Source organism: Equus przewalskii, chromosome 19, assembly GCF_037783145.1.
Source record: "Equus przewalskii isolate Varuska chromosome 19, EquPr2, whole genome shotgun sequence".
In the NCBI taxonomy this organism is placed as follows: domain Eukaryota; kingdom Metazoa; phylum Chordata; class Mammalia; order Perissodactyla; family Equidae; genus Equus; species Equus przewalskii.
Window position 1 is genome coordinate 29,765,154 of NC_091849.1, and position 19,791 is coordinate 29,784,944.

The 19,791-nt window shown below is 45.0% G+C and overlaps 1 protein-coding gene and 1 long non-coding RNA gene across 4 annotated transcripts in view; one reads left to right on the forward strand and one right to left on the reverse strand.

The window, feature by feature from the left end:
* LOC139077459 (uncharacterized) overlaps positions 1–19,791 on the reverse strand; it is a 186,965-nt gene that overhangs the window by 12,216 nt on the left and 154,958 nt on the right. The window lies entirely within an intron of this gene.
* LOC103567269 (HLA class I histocompatibility antigen, B alpha chain-like) overlaps positions 6,097–19,791 on the forward strand; it is a 60,514-nt gene continuing 46,819 nt past the window's right edge. Inside the window, exons 1-8 of one of the 3 annotated variants that reach the window (XM_070585489.1) lie at positions 6,097–6,399; positions 6,724–6,993; positions 7,239–7,514; positions 8,127–8,402; positions 8,520–8,639; positions 9,053–9,085; positions 9,230–9,277; positions 9,437–9,867. In XM_070585489.1, coding sequence (XP_070441590.1) covers positions 6,339–6,399; positions 6,724–6,993; positions 7,239–7,514; positions 8,127–8,402; positions 8,520–8,639; positions 9,053–9,078 — 1,029 coding nt within the window. In that variant the 5' untranslated portion in view covers positions 6,097–6,338 and the 3' untranslated portion in view covers positions 9,079–9,085; positions 9,230–9,277; positions 9,437–9,867. Of the gene's footprint in view, positions 6,400–6,723; positions 6,994–7,238; positions 7,515–8,126; positions 8,403–8,519; positions 8,640–9,052; positions 9,086–9,229; positions 9,278–9,436; positions 9,868–19,791 lie in introns of those variants that run through there. The other 2 variants (XM_070585490.1, XM_070585491.1) reach the window with 2 other exon arrangements.

Below are 19,791 nucleotides of genomic sequence, written 5' to 3' on the forward strand. Positions count from 1 at the left end.
TGCAGGGCTGACATCCCGGATCTCCTTCTCCTTTTGTCTCTCTCTTGTTCTAGCTCCCCTGTTGCCTGGATCTGACTTTTCTCCCTTTTTTGGTGTTCTCCATCATTGTTCCCCACATTGCCCAGCAGTAGTCTGAGGAAGGGAACATGGAAAGCAAAACATTGGAACCCTAAACATCTGAAATATGTTTAGCTTGCCCCAGCCCTTACTCACATCCTGACTTGGTATAGAACTCCGCATTGGAATACGTTTTCCTTGGAATCTGGAAGGCATTGCTGCAACATCTGCTAGCCTCCAGGTCTGTGATTGTCGCCTCTTAAAGTTTTCAAGGCCTTGTCTTTTCCATCTTCTCTCAGAAATTCCATTGTGTTTGTCATGGTGTGGGTCTGTTTTCATCTACTGTAGTGAGAACTTGGTTAGGATATTCAAAATGTAAATTTTTGTCTGTAAACTGAGAAATTTTCTTGACTTTTTCTTATCACTTCCTACTCTCCATTCCTTTCGAAACTGGTATTACTAACGTGTTGGAATCCCTTGACTGATGGATTAAGATTCTTCGAGGTCTTCTCTCCTGCTTGCCGTGACTTTCCCATCTGTACTACCTCATGGGAGTATGACTTTAATCTTCCAGTTCATCTATTCGATTATTCATTTCTATGATCATATTTTTAATTTCCAAGAGCTCTTTCTTGCTCTGTGACTATATATGATTTTATATAATTCTGTTCTTGTTTCATATACCATAGATCTTTTACATCTTTTAGATATTATTGATAGTAGCGGAAGGGAAACTGTTAGTTCTGGTTCTCTGCTTTCATGTCATCATGAACGTTTTCCTCACAGCACTTGCTCAGTAGTGATTTCATTTATCTTTGTCATTTCTGCCAAATGTCCATCTCGCTCAGGACAACGCCAGAGTCATATCACAAGGGTCTTCTTTTGCTCTTCACTGTATCTCTAGAGTCTAGCTGATCCTCATTCACTGGACGCCTTGAAATATACACTGGTTGATGGACTTTACTCTGTTTTGGGCAGTTAAGTCACACTGCACCTTGAATGCCCTCCTCAGCTCTGAGTCTAGCAGCCTATCACAGAATATTCTGGAATTCTGCAACAATTCACTTACATGAGGTGCACAGTCATATCCACCACCTGAGGGACGGGGAACCAATGGGAGATGAGTCAACAAGGCCTCTAAGAGAAAGTCCCTGGGTTCAACCTTGGCTCCATCACCTCCTAAACCTCTTGGAGTCTCCCTTTCCCTGTTCATACAAAGGGATCACATGTTGGGAGCCTCATGGGTTTGCTTTGGAGATTAAATTTGATCTTCTATGATATCATATGGCATTAATCCCTGAGACATATTAAGTGTTCTTCTAGTCATAGTTACCAAAGTTATAGTGATCGTAGCATTTAGATAAGTTCCGTTCTTTGCTTTTATAAACCATAATTCAAGAAACATCCTTGAATATATACTTTTAAGAATATTTATTATCTTCTTAGAATAAATTTCTAAAAGAGAAATTTCTATGTCAAAATGTAAGCACATTTAAATTGTTGAGACATTTTTCAAAAGCTCCCTTTAAGATTTTGCACCACTTTTCAACCCCATCAATCTTTATGACAGAGTATTCTCCCTCCCCTCTGGTTGACACTCTCATCACTACTTTTATCTTTGCCAAGCTGGTAGATTGTAATTTTTGTTCCCACTTCTTATTCTGCGTTCTCTTTTTCTTTTACATCCATTTATTACTAATATATTTGTCTGATATTGTCATTTCTTCATTTCCAATTTTTTTTCTAATATTCTTTATTTTTTGATTGAGCTGTAGTTATTTTAAAATACTGAATTTAGGAAGAAGAAAAAGCAGCCCCAGCATGAGGAACTGGTCTGACACTTACAGCGAGGCCTCAGTGTGGTCAGAAGCCAGCCTGATACTCACAGCTGGACCATGTTATTCTCCTGTTGGACACAGGTCATCTCACAGAACAACAACATTAGACAGGGACACTCTGAGAACATGTAAAAGTGAGACAAAATGAGACCACTACAGCACTTTGTGTAAGCACAGCCAAAAACAAGGCACTGTGCAACTCACAAAATACCAAACATCTCCCTGTGCTGGCTCATATGAGCAACTGCTGCTTCTTCCCAATCACAGCTTTATCCTTGCTCTAGTCGGCCCTGTCTACAGATAAGGTTTATTGAGATGCCCACTCATAGAATGGCCCCCACTTCCTGACAACACCCAACCTAGAGTGAGCCCCTGCTTCTATAGACCCTCCCCCAAATCACTCAATCAAAGCCCAAATCCTATATAGGTTCTAACTCCTTCACACTGAGATGCCCTCTGGTCCCTGATGGTGTGTGTTCTCCCTCACAGCAACAAATAATAAACACAACTTGTCTGCCCACAAATGTGCTCCTGGTGGTCTTTGGCTGAAGAACATTGGAGCATTTTATTACCCTTTGGTCTGTCAAAGTTTTTTATTTGTCGGGGCTGGCCCAGTGGCTGAGTGGTTAAGTTCGCACACTCCACTGCAGGCGGCCCAGTGTTTTGTTGGTTTGAATCCTGGGCGCAGACATGGCACTGCTCATCAAACCATGCTGAGGCAGCGTCCCACATGCCACAACTAGAAGGACCCACAACGAAGAATATACAACTATGTACTGGGGGACTTTGGGGAGAAAAAGGAAAAAAATAAAATCTTTAAAAAAAAATTTTTATTTGTCTTTGATTGCTGCAGGAGATCATAGCAGCTTTCTTGCTAGGCTTTAAGCCTAAGGAAAAATAAATTCCAAATGGGTGACTGGAGGTTATGTGATCTGCTGATTCTCATAATCATTATACCAGATTGCTTGTGCTTTGGACTCTCAGGCCGGAGGGGAATATGTATCCGGCAAGAAGGCAAGGGGCTTAGGAACACTGGGCCATTGCAGAAACAGAACGCTGGCTCCATACCTTGCTGATTGTCCTTAAACTACTCCCCAAGGGACTAACCTGGGATGGGCTCCAGTACCTTGCTGATTGTCCTTAAACTACTCCCCAAGGGACTAACCTGGGATGGGCTCCAGTACCTTGCTGATTGTCCTTAAACTACTCCCCAAGGGACTAACCTGGGATGGGCTCGTGTGCTTCAGGGGGATAAAGAATAGAACCTTTGGACTCTGGCCTGCAAGTCCCTGCAGGCATGAGTTTCTGCTATTGTAATTGCTTGTGATTCTTTGCCTGCAAATATATACATGGCAATCTGAGGGACATCACCTCAGTCCTTGGGGCTGATGGTCCCCTGTCCCATTGAATAATATAGATTGTGTTCTCTCTATTAATTCCGTCTGCCCCTTCAGTTGGCTGCCTAGCTGGTCTCGGCAGTATTTGATTATGGGCATGTGTTTGTATCTTGTGAGTGTGTGGTCGACATAGAGACTTTTACGTTTTTCTTTATGGTTTTTCATCTTCGGGTCATGCTTAGAGAATTATCTATTCCAAAACTTAATGTATATTTTCTTCTAGGAGAGTGGTCCAAGGGTGAAGGGAAATGGAACTGTCTGAACTTTGGGGGAAAGCATGGGAAGGAGCAATAGGTGAAGAATTCTAAGGTGGTGGCATTCTAAGGCTTACATCTTCTGCTCTATGATTTTACAAGTATGTACAGGGCCTGCAAGGTAGTTGATGTACGTTGTGTTCAATAAATGTTTTCTCTGGGGCTAAGTGAAAACTTATGTGCCTGCTTATTTACCAGGTTAATGAAAACACCACCAAGAGTCCCAATGTAATATACACAAGGATTAGCTCCAGTGATGGGCATCTTTGAATACTTATGACCTTGATTTGATAAATCATATTTTCATTTATGTCTCTATGCTCTAGTTGTTAAAACACAAATTAACTCAACTTCTTGGGCTTGCTGTATTTTAAGGATATGTCTAAGACCCACATGGACAAATCCATGACCCCTACATGAAGATAATTTTAATATACATCAGCCCATGAGTCACATAGTATCTTTGTTGGGGGAGGAGACTGAAAACTAAGAACATTCTAGATACGCACTGTCCAATATGGCAGCTACTAGCCACATATGGTTATTTAAATTGAAAGTAAATAAAACTGAAAATTCAACTGCTCAGCAGAGTAGCCACATTTCAAGTGCTCAATAGCCACATGTTGCTTCTGACTTCCATATTAGACAGTGTAGATAGAGAACAATTCCCTCATCACAGAACATTCTATTGGACAGTACTGCTCTTCATACTTTGTGGGCCTCAAGTCAGATGAATGACACTCATGTAAAAGGAAAGGTCCAATATCATTTCTCCTAGAGATATGTCAGATTTCTGTCTGAGATATGAATACATCGTATGTTGGTATATAGCGAAACCAACATAGGTCATCAGTGGGTCTGGTGTCTTCAGGCATGAACTATTCCTAGTTCCAAAGGGAAACACCTGTCCCTCCACCTCACTTCCCAGACTGAGGACAGGTTCTGGCATCAAATTTCTAGGGGGTGAGTTTTCTTCTAGCAGAGACTGGGGACAATGCTCTAAGCTAAGCTTTGGGAGGCAGGGAGTCCAACTCAGGGAGAGGGATTCTGGGAAATGAAGGGGAGACAGAGGTGGAGACCCATTGGGAGACTCTCCCCGGTTTATTTAGAACAGCAGTTCTCCAAGTGTGCTCTGTGGAACATTTGCAGTCCCCGAGATCCTTTCATGGATCCATGAGTCAAAACTCTTCATATTATTACTAGACATCATTTGCCTTCTCACTATGTTGACATTTGTACTGAGGTAAAACTTAGTACGAATGGAGACCATGGTACCAAACTGCAACAGTAGTTACCTCCACCACCACTTAACTGCAGAAAAAGCAAAACACTTTCACTTTAAAATGCCCTGAAGCAGTAAAAATTATCTTTACCAAATCATTATCCTTAAATCTACATTTTAAAAACATCTTATATGATGATGTGGGAAGTACACATAAAGCTGGTCTACTTTCCAACATACTATGTCCCGAGGAGAATAATTTGTGTGAACTGAGATAGCCTCTTTTCTATCGAATACCAGTTTTACTTGAAAGAATGAATGACAGAAACTACGATTAGACTTGATTATTTGCCATACACTTTTTCAAAATGAACGTGAGCTTCTCCCTTCAACAAAATCCACTGACAGTACTTATTGCCTTGATAAAAAGGAAGCTCTCAAGAGAAAAACAGAATTTCGGAAAACTTGTGTCCAGCAAGTAAGCTTGACAGCTTCCCAGCACTGACAGACTTTCCCGTTGAGATCTGTGGTCACATTAACAAATGTGATATTTTGATAATTTGTAGCTAAATGTGTCAATAAGAGAAGATCTATATAACTAGTGAAACAATGTATTACTTTAAATCATACATTAGTACAAGAGCCATTCAATATACAAAATAGGTCTGTGGATTTTAATGTAACAGAATAGGAAACATTCAATGATACTGTTTCAGGTTCCACTTTGCAAATAAACATTGAGAAACTACTACTTGTGTAGTTTTATTTTAGTATCAGAGTGGAATATTCACAATTATCTGAAAAAGTTATTAAAAATACTACCGCTACATATTTGCGTGAGGCTGTACTTTTTTTCTTATACTTCAACCAAACTAACAGATTAAATGCAGAACAAATATGAAAATCCAGTGGTCTTCTCATGAGACAGACAGGAAAGAGACTTGCAAAAAGGTAGAATGTAAAAAGATCCACTCTTATTACCTTGTCTATTTTGGGAAATAGTTATGTTTCATAAAAACGTTTTTGTTAACTTACAAGGGCTTAAGAATGTTATTCTAAAGAAATTAATAAAAGTATTAAAAAAATTTTGGTTCTTAGTATGGTAAATACGGATAGATATAACCAAGATAAACAAAATTACCCTCGGGGCCCTCGCTAAGGTGTAAGACGGTATGGATATCCTGAAACCAAAGTGTTTGAGAATCGCAGACTCAAGCAGCCCCTGGGCCAGGACTCAGGGAGACGGTGTGACAAAGAGCCCTCGCTGCCGGAGGAGAGGGGTCAGGGCAAAGTCCCAGGTCCCCGGAAGTGGCTCTCAGGGTCACAGTCCCAAGGGCGGAGTCTGGGGCGGGGAAGCTCAGTGTTGGGGAGTCCCCGTCTCCTGAGTTTCACTTCTCCTTCTCACACGCTGCGTCAGCTCCTCCTGCCTGGAGACTCATGACGCGGCCTCAGTTCTCACTCCCATTGGGTGTGCGGTTTCTAGAGAAGCCAATCAGCGTCTCTGGGTTATACAGAGCGCACTGAGCCCAGAAGCTGAGAGCCTTCCCAGACCGCCAGGAAGCGGGTCGTGATGCCCGCAACTTTCCTCCTGCTGCTCTCGGGGACCCTGACCCTGACCGAGACCTGGGCAGGTGAGCGCGGGATCGGGAGGAAACCGTCTCTGCGGGGGGCGGAGCGAGGGGACTGCGCGGCGGGGACGCAGGACCCCCAGGGAAGGCGCGTCTCCACGGACCCAGCCCCAGACCCGCTCTCGCCGCATCCTGACCCCTCTCCTTCCCTCCCCAGTCTCCCGCCCTCTCCTCTCACCCACTGGGGTCTCCCGCGCTTCTCCGTCCGCCGCCCCTTTTCCGTCTCACGATCCCGCCGCCCCACCCCCTCCCGGCCCCATCACCCTCGGACCCGTGACCCGCGCCGGGAGGAGGGTCGGCCGGGTCTCAGCCCCTCCCCGCCCCCAGGCTCCCACTCCATGAGGTATTTCCTCACCGCCGTGTCCCGGCCCGGCCGCGGGGAGCCCCGCTTCATCTCCGTCGGCTACGTGGACGACACGCAGTTCGTGCGGTTCGACAGCGACGCCGCGAGTCCGAGGATGGAGCCGCGGGCGCCGTGGATGGAGCAGGAGGGGCCGGAGTATTGGGAGCGGAACACGCGGACCGCCAAGGACAACGCACAGGCTTTCCGAGTGAGCCTGAACAACCTGCGCGGCTACTACAACCAGAGCGAGGCCGGTGAGTGATGCGGGCCCGGGTCCAGGTCCCGACCCCCCATCCCCACGGACGGGCCGGGGTCTCCCCGAGTCTGCGGGTGCGAGATTCACCCCGAGGCTGCGGGACCCGCCCGGCCTCCGACCCGGGAAGAGCCGGCGGGGACTTCTTCGCGTTTCCATTTTCACTTTAGGTTTAATCGCTGGGGGGGCAGGGAGCGAGAAGGGGGCGGGGCCAAGTGGGCGGGGCTGACCTAGGGGCGGGGTCAGGGTCCCACACTCTCCAGAGGATGTATGGCTGCGACGTGGGGCCAGACGGGCGCCTCCTCCGCGGGTACAGTCAGTTCGCCTATGACGGCGCTGAGTACATCACCCTGAACGAGGACCTGCGCTCCTGGACCGCTGCGGACGCGGCGGCTCAGATCTCCAAACGAAAGAAGGAGGAGGCCGGTGATGCGGAGAATGACAGGGCCTACCTGGATGGGGAGTGCGTGGAGTGGCTCCTCAGATACCTGGAGAACGGGAAGAAGATGCTGCAGCGCGTGGGTACGAGGGGCCGCGGGGCCTCCCAATCTCCCCTCGGGCCGGGCAGGCTTCCCACAATGAGGGGAAAATGGGATGAGTGTCAGAATACCCTCTCTCAGAGAAGAAAGGAATCCACCCAGGTTTTCATGTTCTTACTAAAGACTTGCCCAGAGGGCCCGCCCTTCTCTAAGGGACAGTTAAGGAATCCAGTTTCTTAGGAATAGGAAGGGAGACCTTCCCTGGAATCGCCAGTCCTTGGTTCCCTTTGACTCTGGCAGCACCTTGTGAACCATGACTTTCTCTCTCAAGGCCTTGTTTTCGGCCTCAAAGATCTTTGCGACTTTGACTCCAGTTTTTCTGAGTCATTCAGCCTCCATCCATGTCAGGACCAGAAGTCTGTGTTCTCCTGTTTAGAGACCTGGAGTCTCCTACCGTGGACATTCACGCAGACTCTAGAACTTTCCAAGGGATAGGAGATTATCACAGATCCGCAAGTCCTGGCTGGTCCGTGGGTTTTGGTCTTCCTCTTTCCAAACCAATTGTCCTGTCCGTTCTCAGGATGGTCACATGAGTGCTGCTTTAGTGGCCCATGGAGGTAACTAAAAGTGTGAATTTTCTGACCCTTCTCCTCAGACCCCCCAAAGACACATGTGACCCACCACCCCATCTCTGACCATGAGGTCATCCTGAGGTGCTGGGCCCTGGGCTTCTACCCTGCGGAGATCACCCTGACCTGGCAGCGTGATGGGGAGGACCTGACCCAGGACACGGAGTTTGTGGAGACCAGGCCTGCAGGGGACGGGACCTTCCAGAAGTGGGCGGCTGTGGTGGTGCCTTCTGGAGAGGAGCAGAGCTACACGTGCCGTGTGCAGCACGAAGGGCTGCCTGAGCCCGTCACCCTGAGATGGGGTAAGGAGGGGGATGAGGGAGCGCCTATTCTTAGGGAAAATGAAGCCCTTTTGGAGACCTTGAACGTCAGGACTCAAGCCTGAGGTCAGAGCCCCTCAACCTCCCTTCTCTTTGCAGAGCCACCTTCTCAGCCCACGATCCCCTCGGTGGACCTCATTGCTGGCCTGGTTTTCCTTGGAGCTGTGGTCATTGTCGCTGTGGTGGCTGCAGCTGTGATCTGCAAGAGGAAGCGCTCAGGTAGAGAAAGCAGTGGGGATTGGAGTGTTCTTGTCCCCCTGGGGGGTTTCAAGCCCCAGGTGGAACTTGCCCTGTGTTGTTCATGGGGAGTCCCCTCCACACACATGTGCTCGCCACTCTGGAGCTGATTGCTGACACTGTTATTAAAGCACCTGTGAAAGTGAAAGGCAGATTTCTTCACCTTGATAGTTTTGGTGCTGGAGACCTGATTCCAGCAGTCGAAGGTCAGAGGGGAAGGTCCTTGCTCAGGACTGGGCTCCGGTTGGTCCAGTCCCCACACATCTCCTTTCTTCATGTTTCTCAATCCTTCCCTGAGTCTTCAGTTACTGTTCTGGAAACTTCCCTGTAGTCCAGGACTAGGAGGTTCCTCTAGTATCTCATGATCCACTGTTCTCCCTGTTATCATCCCACAGGTGGAAAAGGAGGGAGCTACGCTTAGGCTGCAAGTAAGTTTGGGTTGGGGGTTGATTCCTGAGACCCTTGGGATAGTGTAGACGGGAGCCCATGAGGGAGCTCACTTACCTCATAGCTCCTCCTTTAGTCTCCTCTCCTGTGGGCTCTGACCAGGTCTTGTTTTTGTTCTACCCCAGGCAGTGACAGTGCCCAGGGCTCTGACGTGTCTCTCACGGATCCTAAAGGTGAGCCCCTGGAGGCCTGAAGTTAGGGAGGAGTTGGTCAGAGGGGACAGGATTGGGTTTGGGGATTCGTTGGGACATTTTGAGGATGTAGTGGGTTATTGAGAATATCAACGCTTGTGTGACTGACCTGAATTTGTTCATGGTTATTTTCTTTCCTAGTGTGAGCTGCCTTGTCGGGGACTGAGTGATGCGAGATTTGTTCACGCTCCCACTTTGTGACGTCAAGAACCTCTGACTGCTTTTTCTGCAGCTGGCATCTGAGTGTGTCTGCGTTCCTGTTAGCATAGTGAGGGGAGGTGGGGAGACTGGCACACTCCCCACCCACCACGACACCTTCCCCACTCTGACCTGTGTTTTTTGCCCTGATGACTTCCTTGTTCCAGCGGAGGTGGTGCTGGGCCGTCTCCATCCCTGTCTTAATTTCCTGTTGTACCGAGTAGTAATGATTTGCTTCCTTATTGAAAATGTGAGTCCAGATATGAATTTGTTTTTTCTAATTCTTGTCATAAGGGATTGTTGTGTTAATTAAAGGAGAAATTTCCTAAAGTTTGAGAGAGGAAATAAATGGAAGCATTGAGAACCTTCTAGAATCCATGTGTTTGTTGTGCTGAGTCTGTTGCAGGTGGAGACAGGAAAAGGCCGTGAGGAGCCAAGCGTGGACGGGGCCTGTGCCCAGTGGGTGCCCAGTGCATCGTGGGCTGTGATGTTGTCGTTCCTCAGCTGGGTCATCCTCACTGCTACTTTGTTGTAGTCCCTTCAGTAGAATCCTGTCCCACCAGGACCTGTGATCACAGGGACTCAGACATCACCTGGACGCTGTTGTGTCTTCAGGCTTCAGCACCGTGGGCAGCGAGGGCTTCATGTGGTTGGGTCAGCTCAGGCCTGGGTCTGGCCCTTCGGCCCCAGCATTGTGTGTGTTTAGATTTTGTTTCTTTGTGGAGACTTTGCTGTTGAGAGATGAATTTTCAGACTCATCCAACTCTTGCCCTCCTTCTAGGCTTGTTTCCTGGATTATTCTTCCCATCTTTTCTCCTTGTTTAAAGAAGCAGATTCTAGAATTAGCAGAAAGGAGGGATCCGATAGTTTCTCATCTGAGATAAATTCTGGTTGGGTTTCTGTCTTTTCTGCAGCCTGCGCCCCTCTCTCTGCCCTCAGCTCCAGTCATCCTAGTGCTGGCTCTGATCCAAACACATGGATTTATAAAGCAGAGACTACTGTAGATTCACAGTTGGTTGGAAAATAGGACCCATAAGCCTAGGATTCTTTTTTCTAAAAAGGGAAGTATAATTGTGTGTGTGAGTGTGCGGGAGAGCGGCTGTGGGAGGGAGGGAGGGGAGAGCCGCGCTTGTGAGAAAGGTACAGACGGCCTTGATCTCAGTGTGAGTGGACGTTGAGCTGTAGCTGCCACCAAACAGCATGTGGCCTGAGGCTACATTAATAAAGATACTGTCTCTAGAATAGCGAGGTGCTCTACACTGATATTCATTCAACTGATAATTGTTAATTTTGCATCCAGGAAACTTAAGTGAACTAAAAACAGGCAGAAATTGCCAGCCTTGGGGAGCATGTGTTCTCGTGGGGAGGGCAGACTGTATGCTGTAAGCATGGTGAGGAAGGCACGTGTTTATGTGAGAAGTTGTAAGTGCTTTGAGGAAGGTGACCCAGAGTATAAGTGTGTGGGGACAGGGAAGGTGGCTGTGTTACTAGGGTGGTCAGTGTGGACCTCACTGGGAAGGTGACCTTGAGTAAAGACTTGAAGGGCGTGATTTGTCCACAAGGATGTTTGAGAAAGTTCCTCGCAGGCAGGGGAACCTCAGTGCAAATGCGCTCGGGCAGAAGTGTGTCTGTGTGTCCTGGGAAGAGTGAGGAGGTGGGTGAGTCTGGATCAGGGAGCAATAGAGATGCCGTCCGAATTACACCCAAATCATGTAGACCTGGAGGAGATTGGAAGGTTTTGACTTTTCTGTAAGATGGGGAGTTAGAGGATGGTTTTGAACAGAAGATCGACCTGGTGTGACTTCTCTTGAGAAGCATCAGTGTGGTGCTGTGCAGAATCGAGAGGTGAAGGGAGAGCAACCACTAGAGAAAACTGTAGGAAACTGGTGCCGTGTCCCAGGCTAGAGATGCTAGTTGCTTTGTCTGGGGTGTGAGCAGGGAAAATAATAGGAAGTGACTGGATTCTGGATACATTCTGAATATGGCTTTACAGCATCTCCTAATGGATTAAATCTGGGTTATGAGAAAGAGGATCAAGGAGGACACCCCAAATTTCAGATGTGCAAGTGGAAAGATATGGAGTGCTTTCAGTGAAATTGGGGAAGACTTGCAGAAACACATTTGATGAAGCAGCATCATAGACATCCAGTTAGGAAAGGTTAAGCAGAGACGTCTGCAGGTGAGGTTAGTTCTAGCAATTGGATATGCGAGTCTAGAGTTTAGGAGAAGTGTCTGGGCTAGAAAAGTAACTTGGGAGTTGACGCTATATAAATGCTATTTAACGCCTTGAGAACGGATGAGGTCACCAAAGGTTTAGTGACTATAGAAGAGAAAGAAACAGGGACTGAACCCTGGACCCCAGTACTAAGGGATCTGCTCAGTCCACACACCCAGAGCAGACTGCACAGTTCTGACACCACATCTATGAGGCATGGAGCCTAGGGAGTTCCAGACTTTCGTGTGCACAGGAATCCCCTGGCCATCTCGTGAAGATCTAGACTGTCGGCAATAGAGGTGGGGTTCTGCATGTATAACCAGTTTGGTGCTGATGCTGCTGGTCTTCAGATCACACATTTAGTAGCAAGAACATGGACCAGGATTCCCACGTGGGAATCAGCCTCAGAAGTAGGAAGTGATTCTCGGGTGCTGTGCTCAATATTCTGAGATGGTGGGTCTGGGGAGAGGCCTGAGTATTCTGTAACAAGCCCACAAGCAATCCTGGGGCTCAGTCAGATTGGGAAGCATTGATGCCCATGACCAGAGAGCGTTCAGGGTAGGGAGGGGTGTTCAATACACAATGAAATGTTTTTTCTAGTGAAGAAAAAGGCAAGACATGTGATGACAGACATATGTTTTCTCTACCATGGGGTATGGCCAGGTGGAAGATTTGGGAATTGGTTATTAGCTCAGCAAAAGAAAGTCTCTGAGTTCCTAAGACAGTCCTTAAATGTCTTATCACCAAAAAAATAAAAATGACAAAAAGGTAATTATGTGACGTGATGCAGGTGTCAGCTTGCTCTATGGTGTTGATCATTTTGCAATGTAAGGATCAAATCAGCAGGTCATACACCTCTGACATCCACAATGTTCTATGTCAATTATATTCAGTAAGCTGGGGGGAAAAATCTCTGCATCCTTGCTCTCTCAAACTATTCCGTACACGGATTTCTCAGTCACTTCTTGAGAGCAACGGATTCCAAATTGTTCTAATTGAAACATAAATGCATATAGATAAATAGAGACAGAAAGTCTAGGGGATCGGGTCTCTCATAGGAATTGCTGCCACTGCTGCTGGGCACAGATGCCACTGCTCCTACTGCTGACTCTCCTGATGCTGGACACGGTCCTGTGGTGGACTGCTGTCTCTGCTGCTCCCGAGAACTGGATGACACTATTGCCGCTCACACCACCTTTGCCAAAGCATTCTGCAGTGTCCCAGCCCTTCTGTCACTACGTCCTGAATCAGAGTCCAGTATGTGGTCCTCTGCCTGGTGGAGCCTCATGCCATGTCCAGCTGCAAGAATGTTTGGGAAAGTGGGTTTCCCTCTCATGGAGGGAGATGGCGCCTGCCTCCTACCAAGACTCTTTAAGTGTGGAACTTTCCTAACGTGGGAAGAGGGTACAGGGTCTAAGGGTGGACGTTGGGGTAGGGGATGGAAAAAGAATGACAAATTTCAATTTTTGGAGCAGTGATCTGAGACCAGAACTTGATCTGGTACATTGTAGGCACTCAGGTTTGGTTGGATGAAGTAATGACTAATAAATGACATCTTTTAACTTATTCCGCTAACAATCTGTAATGGGGTCCTGCTTCCGTCTACTCCAGTTCATACTCTCAGATGAGTGGAGTGGCATTGTGAGATGATGAACTGATTACTCAGATAGACTTCTCTCTGCCTTTATCACCTGATAGGATTGAAACGAGCAAGTCTTCAAAGGATCAGTGTATACACTGACTCTTTATATTAACTTTTATATTTCTGTGTATATGCACATATTTTGGGGAGAGTATAACATTTATCAGTATTTGTGGGCCACCACAAAAGTCTAAAAACTATCCTAGTTCAGACACTGTGCTACTCAATCACTGGTCCATGAAGAGTTAATAATCAGACTTTTAGCAGATACAATGACTCGATCAAATGCTCATCTTTTCCTTGAAAATACCAGTCTGGGACAAGATAAGGCAGAGGTTTACTTGCTTACTCTCGCCTTCAATTTCTGTGCGTATCTTATTGAGGGCTGATAGCAAACACCTCACAGACCAGCACTGGCTCACAGACCACACTAAGTAGCATTGGTTTAGATGACTTGTATTCTAGAACCTACCCTGGCTCCAGAACAATAGCAGGAATGAAGAAATAGTTAATGGAGATTTCATTCTCACTAATGTGGTAGGCTAGGTTTTAAAGCTGTCTCTTTTACTAAAAATCGATAAAATATAAAAGGAATCTAAAACTATAGTAGAATAGTCAAGAGAATAGTTATTTGGACCAATTTATAAATGTGGACAAATAATCCAGAGAGAAAAGTTGTTTTTACCCTTATGGCATTTGCCCAATCTGGAAAAAACTTAGCTTTTGTTTTCTTGGGTTCATGAGCTGCAGTAAACAGGAAGTGATGCCCAGATCTTACTCATGTGGGGATCACGAGAGGCATCCTTTCCCCCAAAATCTGGGGAAACAAGCTTCGTATCCTCAGAGTAAGGGTGATACTGAAATCTATTTCGTCCCCTAGTACAAGAATATTCTAAGGAAATTTGCCTTTGGGCCAGCAAAAAACGGAGCAAACAACTGTTTCTGAGAATTTGCAATGATAGTTACCCTTCCTGTGATTTGTGGCCTGAATTTGCTTTACCATGTTGGACCTAAATAACCTCATGCCATGAATTTAGTTTATGATTGTCCTGCATTGATAATGACCCAAAAATTAGAAGAAAGAAAAAATAATCTCTACAGAAATCTACATTTAACCTAGGTTTCAAACACTCAAATACACATAGAAAAAGACGAGCTCATAGCAAGAAATGCAGAGGTACAACTGTAAAAAGAATATGATTGAGAAGAAGAAACACAGGGTGGTATAAATAGGCTCATAAAACTTCAATATTAGAATTATGAGACATAGAATATAACATAACCAGGATGTGATATAAACATATATATGACATAAAGAGAAAGTGAAAAATTAAAAATGCCTGCAAAAACTAAATATAACCTGATTTTCAAGAACCAAAGAAGTTTTTAAAAATAACACTTAAAACAATTTATATTGAAAAGTCAGTTCATGGACTTTTGCTTTGGGCCATTAAGGGGTAAAAAGAACCAGATTTGGGGCTGGCCTCATGGCAGAGTGGTTATAGTTCCACACGCTCTGCCTCAGAGGCCTGGGTTCACAGTTTGGATCCCAGGCGCAGACCTACTCCACTCACCAGCCATGCTGTGGAGGCATCCCACATCCAAAATAAAGGAAGATTGGCACAGATGTTAGCTCAGGGCTAATCTTCCCCAAGCAAAACAAGAGGAAGAGCAACAACATCTGTTAGCTCAGGGCAAATTCTCTTGGGCAAAAAAGAAAGAAAAGAAAAGAAGAAAGAACTAGATGTATTCTCCGTCTTAAACAAATACAAATTTAAGTAAATATATGAGACAATGGTATTCAGACCTTGGACAACAGGCAGCACAAGGATTGTGATCCCTAGGAGAAGGGATACAAAAGAAGCGACGCCTACAATTTTCCACCTTTCTTCCTGGAGAGCGTTTCCAGGACACAGTGCAGGGAGGAGGAGCCCTAATGGAGCCCAGGAATTTCACTCAGTTGAGGGGATAGAGTTGTGAATAGAGGAGCCCAGGACAGCCAGTTGAAGGTGAGGGCACATAGAGAAGAGAGCTGTACAGAAAAAGCACTGGAAGTCTGCTGGGGGTTCCCCTCAAGTCTTCAGCTCATCAGTGCTTGCACACAAGGAAACTATCCAAAGACGGGAAAGACTAATCCAGAGAAACTACAAGGAACAGTATCCAGTACGCCACACGACCAGGAATAGTGCCTGTTTCGGCCAGCCTGACTAGAAAATCGTATAATTTGCTGGGCGTTGGTTACAGTATTCAGGAGGCTTTGGTTTCAGTAGTGGGGAATAATTTGCCCTAATCTAAACATTGCCCTATTTTGCCTAACAAATATTAAAAGCAAGACCCAAAACTCTTGTTGGGCAGCCCACAAGAGTCCTACTTAATATTAAACTTATAGATCAAGAATGAATGACTAGAAGGCTGAGATTCGTTGCCCAGTAGCAAGTTACAATTCCTTGCCCAGTTTCCAGACCTGAGCCGATCCTCAGACCCAGAACACTTTGGTTGAAGGAGAGCCTAGGTTTCCGAGGAAGAACCCTGCAACACCAGGGCAATTGTGTACAGTAGTAATTCCCCAAGTCCTTCCATAAAGGTACTTATGGCCATTTACTCAGGTCTCCATACAGTAAGAAAAGAGAGTATTTAGATACTTTTTAGATCTATTGGATGCATAGTCCAACTGGACACTGATACCTGGGCAAGGAAAGCACCATCATGAAACCCCATTAGAAGAGAGGCATATGTGGAATGGAAAATAATTTAAGTCATAGCTCAGATCTAACCAAATCTCAGTGGGTTCTCTATGTCTACACATCTACTTGGTGGTCATTTCCCAAGTTTCCGAATATGTAATCGCAGTGCTCATATTTAGAGTTGACGAGAAGCCTCACATGGATTCTTTCACCTGTGGAGTATAAGGTTTTCAGTAAGACAGGCCAAGTAGAAGCCTCTGAAATAGCCTCCTAACCTCCACCAAGACAGAAAATTAAAACAATATTGTATCTAGGGGGTAGTGGAAGAGGTTAATGTCATCCTCAATGACTCAAAGGATGCAGCAGTGTTGGTCCCCTCACACCCATTAGTTCACCACTGTGGTTCTTGCAAAAACTGGATTGATCATTGCCAATGATAGTGAACTGCTAAAAACTTACTCATTGATTAGCACCAATTACAGCAGCTGTGTTTAATGTAATGTCTTGGGAGCAGCCCAGTGGCATACTACTTAAGTTCAGCACACTCTGCTTTGGCAGCCCTGGGTTCACGGGTTTGGATCCCAGGTGTGGACCTACAACACTTATCAAACCATGCTGTGGCAGTGATCCACATAGAAAATAGAGGAAGATTGGCACAGATGTTAGCTCAGGGCCACTCTTCCTCACCCAAAATAAAATAAAATAAAGACAAGAAGTTGGGTATATTTGCATGAGACAGATAAGACTATGCTTTCTATTTTCCCAGGGCTATGTGACTTCTCCTGCTCTCCAGCATAACGCAGAAAGAAGGAATTTGTATGGAACCACAAAAGACCACAAGTAGCCAAAGCAATCCTGAGAAAAAAACGAACGAAGCTGAAGGCATCACACTTCCTGATTTCAAACTATATTACAAAGCTATAGTAATCAAAACACCAGGGCACTGGCATAAAAATGGACATATAGGCCAATGGAACAGAATTGGAATCCTGTAAGTAACCCAAGAGTGGTATAATGAGAAATACATTTGGACTTTGTCCCTGGTTCCTGGTACAAAGCTCCTAAAACCCATGGAATTTCCTGAGTGATAGGAATGTCTTTTGTTACTCACAAGGAGCCCCTTTTAGACAAGTCTGAGAGTACACAAATGAAATAACTTAGGGTTGGGCTCCTAGATAGACTCAGGATGGGGCTGGTCGCCAAAAAGAGCAATTGATTAGAGGGTTGGAACTTTCAGCCCCAACTACTAACCGCTGGGAAGGTGGGGGGTGCTAGAGATCAAGCTCTATATAAACTCTTGGACAACAAGATTGGATGAGTTCCAGGTTGGTGAATGCATCCATGTACCAGGAAGATGGCACACTCCAATTCCACAATGAGAGGAGCTCCTGTGCTGAGAACCTGTCCTTATGTTTCTGTTTATCTGGCTGTTCATATGTATCATTTATAATATACTTTATAATAAACTGGCAAACATAAGTAAATGTTTGTCTGAGCTCTGTGAGTGGCTCTAGCAAATTAATTGAATTTGAGGAGGGGGTCCTGAGAAGCTCTGATTTATAGCCAGTTGTTCAGAGCATAGGTAGCTACCTGCTTCTGCAATTGGTCTGCGAAGTGAGGGCAGTCTTTTGGGACTGAGTCCTTAATCTGTGGGATTTGATGCTATCTCCAGGTAGAGGTGTCAAATTGAATTAAAATGTAGGGAATCCAGTCCCTGTCCACTGAGAATTGGAGAATTGCTTGTTGTTGTCAAATAAACATATTGGACTATGCATGCACAGTCAATTAATATCTCACAAGGGAGACAAGAATACTCAATGGGGAAAGGATAGTCTCTTCAATAAATGTTAATGGGAAAACTGGATACCCACATGCAGAAAAATTAATTCAGACCCCAATCTTATATCACTTATAAAATTAACTCAAAATAGATTAAACACTTAAATGTAAGACCTGAATCCACAAAACTCTTAGAAGAAATCATAGAGAAAAGCTCTTTGACATTGGTCTTGGCAATGACTTTCTGGATACGACAACAGAAGCACAAATAACAAAAGCAAAAATCAACAAGTGGGACTACATCAAACTAAAAAGTTTTGCACAGCAAAGGAAATCAATAATAAAATGAAAAGGCAATGTATGGAAAGGGAGAAACATTTGCAAACTATATATCTGATAAGGGGTTAATATCCAAAATATAGCAGGGACTCATAGAACTCAATAGAAAAGATACCCGTCCCCCCCCCCCCCCCGCAAATAATCTGATTTAAAAGTGGGCAAAGGACCTGGATAGACATTTTTCCAAAGAAGATTTCTAAGTGGACAACAGGTACATGATAAAAGTGTTCAACATCACTAACAATCAGGGAAATGCAAATCAAAACCATTAAGAGGTGTCATCTCACATCTCTTAGAATGGCTATTGGCAAGATAACAAGTGTTGGTGAGGATGTGAAGAAAAAGGAACTCAGTATGAACATTCCTCAAAAAATTAAAACTAGAACTACCATATGATCCAGCAATCCCACTTCTGGGTGTCTATCTGAAGAAAATGAAATCACTATCTTTGAAGAGATATCTGTGTGCCTATGTTCATTGTAGCATTACTCATAACAGCCAAGACATGGAAACAACCTAAGTGTCCTTGAAAGAATGAATGGATTAAGAAGCTTTGGTGTATGTATATACAAGGGAATGTTATTCAGCCATAAAATGAAGGAAATCCTGTCATTTGTGACAACATGGATGGTCCTTGAGGGCATTATGCTAAGTGAAATAAGTCAGACAGAGAAAGATACACACTGTATTATGTAACTTATATGTGGACTCTAAAAAGGCTGAACTCAGGGAAAGGGAGAGTAGATTGGTGATTGCCAGTGGCTGGGCATGGGGGAAATGGGTAATGTTGGTCAAAGGGTACAAACTTCCAGTTATAGATGAATAAGTTCTGGGATCTAATGTACAGCATGGTGACTATAGTTAACAATACTGTATTGTATACTTGGAAGTGGCTAAGAGAGTAGATCTTAAATGTTCTGACCACACACACCCCCCCCCACACACAGGTAACTACGTGAAGTGACGAATGAGTTAACTTACCTTATTGTGGTAATCATTTTGCAATATATATATTTATCAAATCATCATGCTGCACATCTTAACTTACACAATGTTATGTGTCAATATATCTCAATAAAGCTGGGGGGAAAAACATTTAAAAACATAGGAGATAATTTCTGTGGACCAGTAAAGAATATTTTCCTAAAAAAAGAAGGGACCAGGCCATCTGAACATTCTATAGAACACCACATTGGTCCAGTACATTGACAACATCATGTCATCAGAATCTGATGGCAAGAACTGGAGTGTACTCTGATGTTTTGGTTACATGAATGCATACCTTGGAAGGTAGTTAAAACTATTTAAAGACTCAGAGGGCTGCTACAGTGGTAAAGTCTGAGGGATCCAGTGGTCTGGGGCATGATGGGACATCCTCTCAGAAGTAGAGGACAGGTTATTGCACATTGTACCTCCTGCCACTAAGAAAGGAGCCCCAGATTTGGTAACTCTCTTCGGGTGTTAGAGGCAGCATGTTCCATATTATGGCAATATTGTTCTGACCTCTATACCAGGTGACATGAAGCGGTGCTGGTTTTGAGCCCAAGCACGTCCAGGCTTTAGTAAGTAGAGGTTACAAGATGGCCTTGCTACTTAGGCCATCTGACACAGCAGATGTCATAGTAGTAGAGGTATGTGT